We start from the raw sequence: 13,062 nt of genomic DNA, 5'->3' as shown, positions 1-13,062 counted from the left end.
CATTTCTCAAAATAACACTTCGTCAACAGCTACATATGACTTTAGTGAAACTAACCTCCTAAATAAGAGATGTGATGAAAGAAATGTGTGATCAAACACACCAGAAGGGTGAGTAAGGGAATGAGGGAGAGGGAGATCAGTATGTTAGGGAGGCTGCTTGAGGCACACAGCTGATCTGCCTGTGTGCGTGTGTGTGTGTGTGTGTCTCTGTGTGTGCGTGCGTGCGAGCAGGAGCGTGTGTGTTTTTGGCGGAAGCACAATGAAGAGCTCTGTCAGAATTCAGCTGAGACACAAGAGGAGCTTTGTGTGTGTGCGTGACAGGGAGAGTGTTTTTAGAGAATGTGTATGTGAACACTAGTTTGTGTGCTCATGTGTATACATATGATTTTCTATAGTAGTACTACCATTTTCGTAGATTTTTTTTTGGGGGGGGCAACAAAAGAAAGTGAGTAAAACTAAATGGATTGTAATTTAATTGAATTAATGTGAATAGTGAGATTTAGCTTTAAGAGCTTCTCTGCAAGAGTACCCCATCCCCCCCACACAGCTATACACTGTAGGTTCCAAAAACAGAACAGACGCACTCTCACCATTGTCAGAGGCCATGAAGGTGATGTTATAGAGGTTATTCTTCACATAGGGAGACTCTCTGTCCAGCACAGCGATGGTGGAGATCCGCCCGTTTACAGGGTCTATCTCCAGCCAATTAGCAGGGTCGAACATCTTGGTGTACCTGGAAATCAACCAATGAGATGACAGAACACAATTTACCCTTTGCTATGCCCCGCCCCCCTTGGTTACTGTTGCAACCTCAGACAACATTTTCTCGGGAAGCCCAATTCACCACTCAAACCACTGGCGAAATCCCCTCACAATGATATCAAACTGTGTCTTTAATATACAAGGAAATGAATAAGGAGTTTTGGCCTTCCATGGCGACATCACCATGCGGTAAATTAGTTAATAGACCAATAAGAAAGAGAGTTCCAAACCTCTCTGCCAAAACCAGCTAATTTTCAATTTTCCCCTCCCCACTCATACCACTCCCAGACAGGCCTAACAACATTTTTGCTTGACAAATTGCTCTTTGCTAAGAATACATTTATATTTATTTTTGACCATTTTAATTGAAAACAATCACAGTAAGGTACTCAATTGCTGCCCAGAAATTATTGGATATTACAATAAAAACGGCTGCATTGGACCTTTTAAGTGGCTAGCTAGCAATGTTATGTGGTCAATGAGACTGAGAGCTTGCTAACCAGCTGAGCTCGCAAACAATGTAACAAAAGTATAATTTCGGATTTTAACAAATACTCCATCAACAGGCTCTGCATTTCAGGAATCACAGTAGCAAGTTCCCCTGGTGCACTGTTCAGTTATTTAGCCATTTCAACAGTACTTTTTTAAAAGAATAGCTCTCTGTTTTTGCCATTGCCCTCACTTGCTTACATGCGTTTGAAACGTGAGCTTGTTCGAGGTGTCAGACTCGTTGCTATCCACTGGAGTGCTGCGAATGGTTGGCCAAAATGTTGGGGCGGGGCGTAGCGAAGAGTCAATTACAAAAGGAAGTAACGTGACACTCTATATAATGCATTTGAAACACACACATTCAACACATAAAAAAACATCATAAAACATATTATAAACCAACATGCACATCTCTCTCATCTCCATACCGTATGTTCTGTTGCATGTATCTGTCAGGGTCCTGTGCTGTAAAGGTGGTGAGTAGCGAGCCGGCCAGTAGCCCCTCCTCTAGTTTGATGACTTTGGGGTTAGGGGAGAACTCTGGGCTCTCGTTGACGTCTGTGATGCGTACAGACACGGTGGCGGTGGACTGACGGGGTAGGTGGATACCACGGGCCAGGGAAACCTCGTTCTCAGCCAGTACCGTCAGCACGAAGGAACGACTCACCTCATAGTCTATAGGCTGGAGAGATACACACATACCAGTTAGCCACACAGTTTATACACACACTTCAATTTGTTTACCATATCCACATACATTCTTTGTAAATCTTACATTCCAGAACTTTCACTTTGAAAACAGCTGTAATGTACAGTGCCTTCAGAAAGTATTCACACCCCTTTACTTTTTCCACATTTTGTTGTTACAGCCTGAATATAAAATGGATTAAATTGAGATTTAGTGACAATTATGTTTTTAGAAATTGTTACAAATTAATTAAAAATGAAAAGCTGAAATGTCTTGAGTCAAGTATTCAACCCCTTTGTTATGGAAAGTCTAAAGTTCAGGAGTAAAAATGCACTTAACAAGTCACAAAAGTGTGCAATAATAGTGTTTAACATGATTTTTGAATAACTACCTCATCTTTGTACCCCACACATACAATTATCTGTAAGGTCCCTCAGTCGAGCATTGGATTTCAAACACAGATTCAACCACAAAGACCAGGGAGGTTTTCCAATGCCTCGCAAAGAAGGGCCCCTAATGGTAGATTGGTAAAAATTTTATAAAAAAGCAGACATTGAATATCCCTTTGAGCATGGTGAAGTTATTCATTACACTTTGAATGGTGTATCAATCAACCCAGTCAATACAAAGATACAGCCATCCTTCCTAACTCAGTTGCCGGAGAGGAAGGAAACCGCTAAGGGATTTCACCATGATTTCACCAAAAAATGTGGCAAAGAAAGGAACTTTATGTCCTGAATACAAAGCCTTATGTTTGGGGTAAATCTAACGCAACACATTACTGAGTACCACTCTTCATATTTTTAAACATGGTGGTGGCTGCATGATGTTATGGGTATGCTTGTCATCAGCAACGACTAGGGAGTTTTTTAAGATAAAAATAAATGGAATAGCGCTAAGCGCAGGCAAAATCCTAGAGGAAAACCTGGTTCAGTCTGCTTGACAACAGACACTGGGAGACAAATTCACCTTTCAGCAGGACAATATCCTACAATACAAAGCCAAATATACAGTACAGTGGAGTTGCTTACCAAGATGACATTAAATGTTCCTGAGTGGCCTAGTTACAGTTTTGACTTATATCAGCTTTAAAATCTATGGCAAGACTTGAAAATGGCTGTCTAGCAATGATCAACAACAAACTTGACAGAGCTTGAAGAATTTTTCAAAGATGAATGTGCAAACATTGTACAATCCAGGTGTGCAAAGCTCTTAGGGACTTACCCAGAAATACACACAGCTGTAATCGCTGCCAAACGTGATTCTAACACATATTTACTCAGGGATGTGAATACTTATGTAAATGAGATATTTCTGTATTTAATTTTCAATACATTTGAAAAAATGTAGATGGGTAAGAAAAAACATATATGTAATCAATTTTGAATTCAGGCTGTAACACAATTTTTTTTGGAATAAGTCAATTGGTATGAATCATTTATGAAGGCACTCTATGTCTGTGCTGTATCTCTGTCTCTGTGTCTGCATGTACAGTGGGGAGAACAAGTATTTGATACAATGCCGATTTTGCAGGTTTTCCTACTTACAAAGCATGTAGAGGTCTGTAATTTTTATCATAGGTACACTTCAACTGTGAGAGACGGAATCTAAAACAAAAATCCAGAAAATCACATTGTATGATTTTTAAGTAATTAATTTGCATTTTATTGCATGACATAAGTATTTGATACATCAAAGCAGAACTTTATATTTGGTACAGAAACCTTTGTTTGCAATTACAGAGCTCATACGTTTCCTGTAGGTCTTGACCAGGTTTGCACACACTGCAGCAGGGATTTTGGCCCACTCCTCCATACAGACTGTCTCCAGATCCTTCAGGTTTCGGGGCTGTCGCTGGGCAATACGGACTTTCAGCTCCCTCCAAAGATTTTCTATTGGGTTCAGGTCTGGAGACTGGCTAGGCCACTCCAGGACCTTGAGATGCTTCTTACGGAGCCACTCCTTAGTTGCCCTGGCTGTGTGTTTCGGGTCGTTGTCATGCTGGAAGACCCAGCCACGACCCATCTTCAATGCTCTTACTGAGGGAAGGAGGTTGTTGGCCAAGATCTCGCGATACATGGCCCCATCCATCCTCCCCTCAATACGGTGCAGTCGTCCTGTCCCCTTTGCAGAAAAGCATCCCCAAAGAATGATGTTTCCACCTCCATGCTTCATGGTTGGGATGGTGTTCTTGGGTTGTACTCATCCTTCTTCTTCCTCCAAACACGGCGAGTGGAGTTTAGACCAAAAAGCTATATTTATGTCTCATCAGACCACATGACCTTCTCCCATTCCTCCTCTGGATCATCCAGATGGTCATTGGCAAACTTCAGACGGGCCTGGACATGCGCTGGCTTGAGCAGGGGGACCTTGCGTGCGCTGCAGGATTTTAATCCATGACGGCGTAGTGTGTTACTAATGGTTTTCTTTGAGACTGTGGTCCCAGCTCTCTTCAGGTCATTGACCAGGTCCTGCCGTGTAGTTCTGGGCTGATCCCTCACCTTCCTCATGATCATTGATGCCCCACGAGGTGAGATCTTGCATGGAGCCCCAGACCGAGGGTGATTGACCGTCATCTTGAACTTCTTCCATTTTCTAATAACTGCGCCAACAGTTGTTGCCTTCTCACCAAGCTGCTTGCCTATTGTCCTGTAGCCCATCCCAGCCTTGTGCAGTTCTACAATTTTATCCCTGATGTCCTTACACAGTTCTCTGGTCTTGGCCATTGTGGAGAGGTTGGAATCTGTTTGATTGAGTGTGTGGACAGGTGTCTTTTATACAGGTAATGAGTTCAAACAGGTGCAGTTAATACAGGTAATGAGTATAGAACAGGAGGGCTTCTTAAAGAAAAACTAACAGGTCTGTGAGAGCCGGAAATCTTACTGGCTGGTAGGTGATCAAATACTTATGTCATGCAATAAAATGCAAATTAATTACTTAAAAATCATACAATGTGATTTTCTGGATTTTCGTTTTAGATTCCGTCTCTCACAGTTGAAGTGTACCTATGATAAAAATGACAGACCTCTACATGCTTTGTAAGTAGGAAAACCTGCAAAATCGGCAGTGTATCAAATACTTGTTCTCCCCACAGTGGCTTGCGAAAGTATTCACCCCCCTTTAATATTTTTTGGGGGGGTTGTATCATTTGATTTACACAACATGCCTACCACTTTGAAGATGCAAAATATTTTTTCTTGTGAAACAAACAAGAAATAATACAAAAATACAGAAAACTTGAACGTGCATAACTATTCACCCCCCCAAAATATGTACTTTGTAGAGACACCTTTTGCAGCAATTACAGCTGCAAGTCTCTTGGGATATGTCTCTATAAGCTTGGCACATCTAGCCACTGGGATCTTTTCCCATTCTTCAAGGCAAAACTGCTCCAGCTCCTTCAAGTTGGATGGGTTCTGCTGGTGTACAGCAATCTTTAAGTCATACCACAGATTCTCTGAGCTTTGACTTGGCCATTCCAAGACATTTAAATGTTTCCCCTTAAACCACTTGAGTGTTGATTTAGCAGTATGCTTATGGTCATTGTCCTGCCGGAAGGTGAACCTCCATCGCAGTATCAAATCTCTGGAAGACTGAAACAGGTTTCCCCAAGAATTTCCCTGTATTTAGCGCCATCCATCATTCCTTCAATTCTGACCAGTTTCCCAGTCCCTGCCGATGAAAAACATCCCCACAGCATTATGCTGCCACCACCATGCCTCACTATGGGGATGGTGTTCTCGGGGTGATGAGAGGTGTTGGGTTTGCGCCAGACATAGCGCTTACCTTGACGGCCAAAAAGGTCAATTTTAGTCTCATCTGACCAGAGTACCTTCTTCCATATGTTTGGGGAGTCTCCCACATGCCTTTTGGCGAACACCAAACGTGTTTGCTTATTTATTTCTTTAAGCAATGGCTTTTTTCTAGCCACTCTTCCGTAAAGGCCAGCTCTGTGGAGTGTACGGCTTAAAATGGTCCTATGGACAGATACTCCAATCTCTGCTGTGGAGCTTTGCAGCTCCTTCAGGGTTATCTTTGGTCTCTTTGTTGCCTCTCTGATTAATGCCTGGTTCGTGAGTTTTCGTGGGCGGCCCTCTCTTGGCAGGTTTATTGTGATGCCATATTCTTTCCATCTTTTAATAATGGATTTAATGGTGCTCTGTGGGATGTTCAAAGTTTCTGATATTTTCTTATAACCCAACCCTGATCTGTAATTCTCCACAACTTTGTCCCTGACCTGTTTGGAGAGCTCCTTGGTCTTCATGGTGCCGCTTACTTGGTGGTGCCCCTTGCTTAGTGGTGTTGCAGACTCTGGGGCCTTTCAGAACAGGTGTATATATACTGAGATCATGTGACAGATCATGTGACACTTAGATTGCACACAGGTGGACTTTATTTAACTAATTATGTGACTTCTGAAGGTAATTGGTTGCACCAGATCTTATTTAGGGGTTTCATATAAAAGGGGGTAAATACATATGCACGCACCACTTTTCCGTAATTTATTTTTTAGAATTTCTTGAAACAAGTTATTTTTTTCATTTCTCTTCACCAAATTGTCCCTTACATGAAATCCAAATAAAAATCAATTTAAAATTACAGGTTGTAATGCAACAAAATAGGAAAAACGCCAAGTGGGATGAATACTTTTGCAAGGCACTGTACAGGTATGTGCTATGCACATACAGAATGTGATATGTTCATCAGTTCAAGTAAATTTTCTATTCATAAAAAATATATTGGAAATATTACTCATCAGAGCTGTGTGAATCCATACCTTAACCACAGTGACCAGTCCCTCGTTGGTGGTGAGGTCAGTGGGGATGGAGAGGCGTCCAGTGGGGTCTCCAGCTGTGATCCTGTACACAGTACTCCAGGCTGCAGTGTGGGGCTGGTCCTTATCTGTTACTGTCAGATTAGCTACGATCACATTCACACGGTTCTCCTGCACCTCTCCATAGAACTACAGAGTGAGGGGAAGTGAGAGAGAAGGGGCAGGGGGAGAGAGAGAGGAGGGAGTGAAAGATGAAAAATCATGCTCAATAATATGAGAATGATTGTCTCTTTTGCTAAAATATTTGTATTGGTTTATTTGTAAAACAAATATTTGGTGGTGTTTTTTCAATGTGAGAGAGAAAGTGTGTGTGTGTCTGTTTGTACGTGTTCGTGTGTGTGTATTGTATGTCTGTATGCATCTGTGTGTGTGTGCACGTTCATGTGTGTGTATGTCTAATCTGTCTGTTTGTCTGTCTGTGACATACTTTGTCAGCGGTGAACTCTGGGGGGTTATCATTGACGTCAGTGATCCTGATTATAGCTGTAGCTGTGTTAGACAGACCATAGGTAGGGTTCCCCTCCATGTCAGTAGCCTGGATGATCAACGTGTACTGAGGAACTTTCTGGAAGAAGGAAGAAACCGGGGTCAGGTCCATATTAAAGAGTATAATATAGACAGTCTATATTGTGAACACACAATCATAAAAACAATTGATACACATTGATAGACAGCACACACACGCACACACACCTCTCTGTCGAGCCCTGCAGCCACAGTGATGATTCCTCCTGTCTTGTTGTTGATGGTGAACATGTTGGAGGACGGGCTTTCGGGGTTCTGAGATAGAATCTTGTATCGGAGCATCCCATTGGCTGTTTTAGGGTCATCCTTGTCCAGTGATGTCACTGTCATCACAAAGGACCCTGGGAAGGTAAACCAAACAGTCAATTAAAAGCTCTCACACAATGGAATGTGTGCATGTGTGCACGTGTTTGTGTGTGCGTGCGTGCGCACTGTTACCTGGTTTGGATCCCTCTGGTACTGATCCGTTGTAGATGGTGTGTGTAAACTCTGGTCTGTTGTCATTCATGTCTATGACGTTGATGACGATGTCTATGGGGTTCTCTATCTGGTTCCCATTCAGGTCCACAGCATGGGCTCGCAGCTACAGAGATGCATACAGTAGTACAGGTTTAACGCATGGTAAGGACATGGGCTCTCAACTACAGACACACAAATACAGGTTCATGGTTAGGCACATTTATGGGAATGGTATGGGCTCGCAGTTCCAGAGACAAATACAGGGTTAGGGCATGGTTGTCTTAACCTGGTTAAACCAGACTGTTAGCATAGCGTTCAGTCTGAATTCACCAGGCCATGGCTGTTCTCTTTCTATCACATCATGACTTTCCCTCTTTTCTTGTTTGCTCTCTCACATGGATCAGAAAGGATTCTATATGTGTAAGCAATATGGTAATATCTCCTCATAGACCTTGGATAGGATTGGTATAGTTTTCAGCATATTGCTTACACTTCATAGGGCAAGCCACCAAGGGCAGAGAGAGGGGAAGGGTGTAAATTATTGGGATTGGAACAGGACTATTGACTCTGAGGTTTGTGTACACTTGGCCTCTCAAGGGTGGATCTAAACATCCTTAAGTGTTTCTCTCCTAGGGCCTCTCCCCTATTGCTCTCTAACAGAGCACTACAGGGATAAAAGCTGAGTACGCTCCCCCTGTATCCTGTCTCCAAAACAGCCATGGCAGGGAAGTAGAGAGGCCTACCACTAGGCAGGGAGTAGTAGCTGCCATAACATACAGCCGTTACAGTACCTACTCCTATACCTTGTGTCATAGCTGCATTACTGGCTGTGCTGCTCCCTATACTCTGTATCCAGTACTGCCACACCTAATTAATATTAATGACAGAGCTTCAGTGACTCTGACAACCACATCACTCTATGAATATTCATGAGATGGTCCAATCCTTCATGCAAATGCTCTGTTGCAGATCAGAGTTGCTTGTGTGTCTGCATTGAGTGTGTTCTCAAGATCCAAGTATCCTGTCCAACTCTGTATGGCGTTTTACTACATTTCACATAGACCAATAAAGAATGTTGGCCACCAAGCCACCCATTATGGAGTAATTGACATGAATAGGGATGCCAATTCTACTCATTCTAATTCTATGAGCTGAACACTAACGTGGAAGTTGGAGATGTGTTCCCGGTCGAGGGGTTTGGTCACAGAGAGCTGACCAGAGATGGGGTTGATGATGAAGATCCCGGTCGGAGGCTGGTCAGCACCGGGTCCAGTCACACTGTACCGTAAGAGACTGTTCTTATCACGGTCTGACCGGATCTAGCAGGAGGGAGAGAGATATTCCCAGGTTAGATACAGTTACAACCACACATTATTTAAAACATCTTTAGCTCCCCTCAACACCATACATAGGCTGTACAGTACAGACAGGAAACAGCAGATGCACCATGAACCTTAATAAAATTTGTATAAATCACCATCACACTCCCATTAACCCCCTGCCTCACCCTTATACATATCAGCAGATGGTGTTAGGAGGAAATAGTGAGCTCTATACACACAGGAACCGCACACATACACATACATATACACAAAAACTGTACACACAAACACACACTCTATAAAACCCTGTGACAGTGTGTTTGTCTTCCCTTGATTAACCCCACTGGCAAATGTGTCAAATGTGTCCTTTGAACTGTGTGTGTTGTGTGTGTACACTATGTGTGTGTGTGTCTCTGTGTTTGTGTGTCTCCTTGTATGTGTCTCCCCTACCCTGACTAGCTCCTCGGGGAACTGTCCTCGTGAGTTCTCAGGGACATTGATGGGGGGGATGACCCAGTCCCTCTTCACCCGCCTCAGAGATCCATCGTCCCCAACGACCAAGCTGTGCCAGGGAAACACGATCTCCCGCACCTGCTGAGTCACAGCTGCAGAGCTGGAGTTCACCTGCAGAGATGAGACAACAACAAAGGTTATCCACAGGTTGTGCAACCCCCAACACACACACAGACAGAGGCAGAGACATGCAGATTACTCAGACCCACACACCAACACACACACACACACACACACACACACACAAACACTATGACAAACACTATGACTCAGTGTATTTATGGCCTCGCTCCACAGAGCTGGATTAATGACATCATTACTGAGGACCTGACCAATGATCAGACTGGCTGGCTGGCTGGCTGTGTGTGTAACCTGTGTGTGTGTCCTCTAATATATTTGTAGCCTAGGAATGCAGTTTGTTTCCTCCACACTCTAATCTGAATCTGAATACAGCCCTTTAGTCATCTCATCCTCTCTCTGTATCCCTCCACCTCATCTCTATCCCTATATTTTCATCCTTTCTCTCTTTCTCTCCATTCTCTCCATCATTCCCCTATATACCCTCATCCAATAGCCTTCTGCTGCGTCATAACTCTTTCTCCCGCTTGCCTCTCCAAACCCTCCCTCTCCTTCCTCCCTCCCTTTTCTCTGAGTATTCTGATCCATCTGTCTGTTGAAAGAGCTAGCTGACTAATAGCTGCCTAACACACTTGTTCAATTTCAAAGCTTTTATTCACAAGTTTGGTTTTGGTGGTATTTTATCAGCTTTTTCTTTCCTCACACTGTTTTCCCTGCTCCCACAGAGGGTTGAGAGACTTTAATGGACACACTAAGCATATGGCACTGCACTATTTCTGGGAAAATGTTTACTGGGGGATGTAAGCGAGTTCATGTATTAATGTCTCCTCATATAGAGAGGATCTCCTTATTGCTCTAATTCACACACAGCAGGCAGTAGCACCACAAAGCAAATTGTCCAGTGTTAAAGAACAAACAAATTAACACTGAAAGTGTTAAATCAATATTCAAATATTTCCCAGAGTGCCTTGCCTTTAGAGTCAATTATAGAATTACCACCCATGACTCTATTTATTACTGACAGAGACATGGTAGTTGAATTCATCCATTTTCAGTCCTGTGGCCTTCACCAAGTGAGATCCTAAGTGAAAATGTTAGGGCCTAGTTTTACCCTAATACGCGGTCCTGAAACTTATATGCATCGCTTTGAACAAAAACCACGCCCATCATTATCATATTTCCCAGCATGCTCTATTGAAGGTTGATTTGTATTGTTTGTTTCAATATCTATGTTTGTACATGTAATCTTATGCTTTTCAAATATAAATTAGAAACATTTTCTAAACTAATCCAATACGCTACTTTGAATTATGGCACCTGTTACTGAAATGTTTGTTCCAGTTTAGATGCTTTAGGTAGTCTTATAGCTTAGTCTTTCTAACCCTGGCAGTCATTCTGAATACAGGTTGCAGGTGATTAGAAATTCCAAAAGTTGGACATCCCCACACTGGCTGGTTTCCAATAAAAATTACACATCACCTTGCAAGCAGAAAATGGAACAACCATGTCTCTGTCACTAACAACTTGAGTCATGGGTGTTAACTCAATTAGAATAAGGCTTTACACTAAGCAGTGTGTTAATTTAACACTGTTCCACTGTCTATATGGGTCCACAGACTCAACACTTTCAGTGTTGATTTAACACTCAGTGTTCATTTGTTTGTTTTTTAACACTGGAGAATTTGCTGTGCAGATGCTGTTTGCATTCCAAATGCTACCATGTTCCCTATATAGTGCACTACTATTCAAATACAATGCAAATAGTCCGGGTAGCCATTTGATTAGCTGTTCAGGAGTCTTATGGCTTGGGGGTAGAAGCTGTTAAGAAGCATTTTGGACCTAGACTTGGCGCTCCGGTACCGCTTGCCATGCGGTAGCATAGAAAATAGTCTATGACTAGGGTGGCTGGAGTCTTTGACAATTTTGAGGGCCTTCCTCTGACACCGCCTGGTATAGAGGTCCTGGATGGCTTTTTGAGGATCTGAGGACCCATGCCAAATCTTTTCAGTCTCCTGAGGGGGAATAGGCTTTGTCGTGCCCTCTTCACGACTGTCTTGGTGTGTTTGGACCATGAAGGTTTGTTGGTGATGTGGACACCAAGGAACTTGAAGCTCTCAACCTGCTCCACTACAACCCCGTCCATGAGAATGAGGGCGTGTTCGGTCCTCTTCTTTTTTCTGTAGTCCACAATCATCTCCTTTGTCTTGATCACATTGAAGGAGAGGTTGTTATCCTGGCACCACATGGCCAGGTCTCTGACCTCCATATAGGCTGTCTTATCGTTGTCTGTGATCAGGCCTACCACTGTTGTGTCGTCGGCAAACTTAATGATGGTGTTGGAGTCGTGCCTGGCCATGCAGTCATGGGAACAGGGAGTATGCACCCCTGAGGGGCCCCGGCTGTTGAGAATCAGCGTGGCAGATGTGTTGTTACCTACCCTTACCACCTGGGGGTGGCCCGTCAGGAAGTCCAGGATCCAGTTGCAGAGGGAGGTGTTTAGTCCCAGGGTCCTTAGCTTAGTGATGAGCTTTGAGGGCACTATGGTTGACCAGGGTCCTGGGCAAAAATAGCACACGATATAGGAAATAGGGTGCCATTTGGGATGCACTCTATACTGTAGCGAGCCTCGTCTTCTTTCTGTGGTTATCAGCACTTTACTGGCCATCAAAGACTAACAGAGTAGGTATATACACCCGATAACATTATACTTCATCATCATGTTTCCATTGGGTCTTTTCTATACAACTAAGGCCAGGACTTTTTATGGAATGCATAGGTTGTCTTTTCATTTCCCGCATGGGCCACATATGCGTAGTGTAAACGTGTGTTGCTTTGGATAAAATCGTCTGTTAAATGAAAATGTTTTGATATTATATCCCATACCTGTTTGATGTGTTTGTGTTCTGTCGTCTCTCGCATTCCGTCTTTGCGGAGGAGGAGGTAAATATGTGTCTTCCAATCCTCCTTGGTCTCCAGATCCCTCGCTCGCACCACCAGGAAGGCTCTTTTCCTGTCCGCCAGACGGAAGGCGTGCCGGGCGTACACCATGCCATCCTCATCCAGCCTGAAGTCCTCCACGTCGCCCACCTCCAACAGCACCCTGTCGCCCAGGCCACAGTCTGCAAACCTCACTGCAGGGAGAGAGGGAGAGAGATGTCAGCAAGATATAAAAACAGAGGAAGACAACATATAACTATATACACTAAATGGCCAAAAGTATGTGGGCACACCTTCAAATTAGTAGATTCAGCTATTTCAGCCACACCTGTTGCTGACAGGTGTATAAAATCGAGCACACATCCATGCAATCTCCATAGAAAAAAACTGGCAGTAGAATGGCCCGTACTGAAGAGCTCAGTGACTTTCAACGTGGCACCGTCATAGGATGCCAC

At 43.4% G+C, this 13,062-nt stretch overlaps 1 protein-coding gene across 1 annotated transcript; it reads right to left on the bottom strand.

Moving 5' to 3' along the window:
• Positions 1 to 590: 590 nt before the first annotated feature.
• Positions 591 to 12,801, bottom strand: LOC311118026 (cadherin-2-like; the record flags this gene model as incomplete). The annotated part of the gene is made up of 9 exons (XM_084192908.1): positions 591 to 733; positions 1,680 to 1,933; positions 6,717 to 6,902; positions 7,201 to 7,338; positions 7,467 to 7,639; positions 7,737 to 7,881; positions 8,921 to 9,076; positions 9,530 to 9,703; positions 12,554 to 12,801. Coding segments are annotated over 9 exons (1,617 nt in total), but the record flags the coding sequence as incomplete, so codon positions are not given.
• Positions 12,802 to 13,062: the final 261 nt, after the last annotated feature.

This window comes from Coregonus lavaretus (genome assembly GCF_964263955.1).
Source record: "Coregonus lavaretus genome assembly, contig: HAP1_SCAFFOLD_6905, whole genome shotgun sequence".
Taxonomy (NCBI): domain Eukaryota; kingdom Metazoa; phylum Chordata; class Actinopteri; order Salmoniformes; family Salmonidae; genus Coregonus; species Coregonus lavaretus.
The sequence above is the reverse complement of the archived record's forward strand: the minus strand, read 5'-3'. Positions and strand labels throughout refer to the sequence as shown.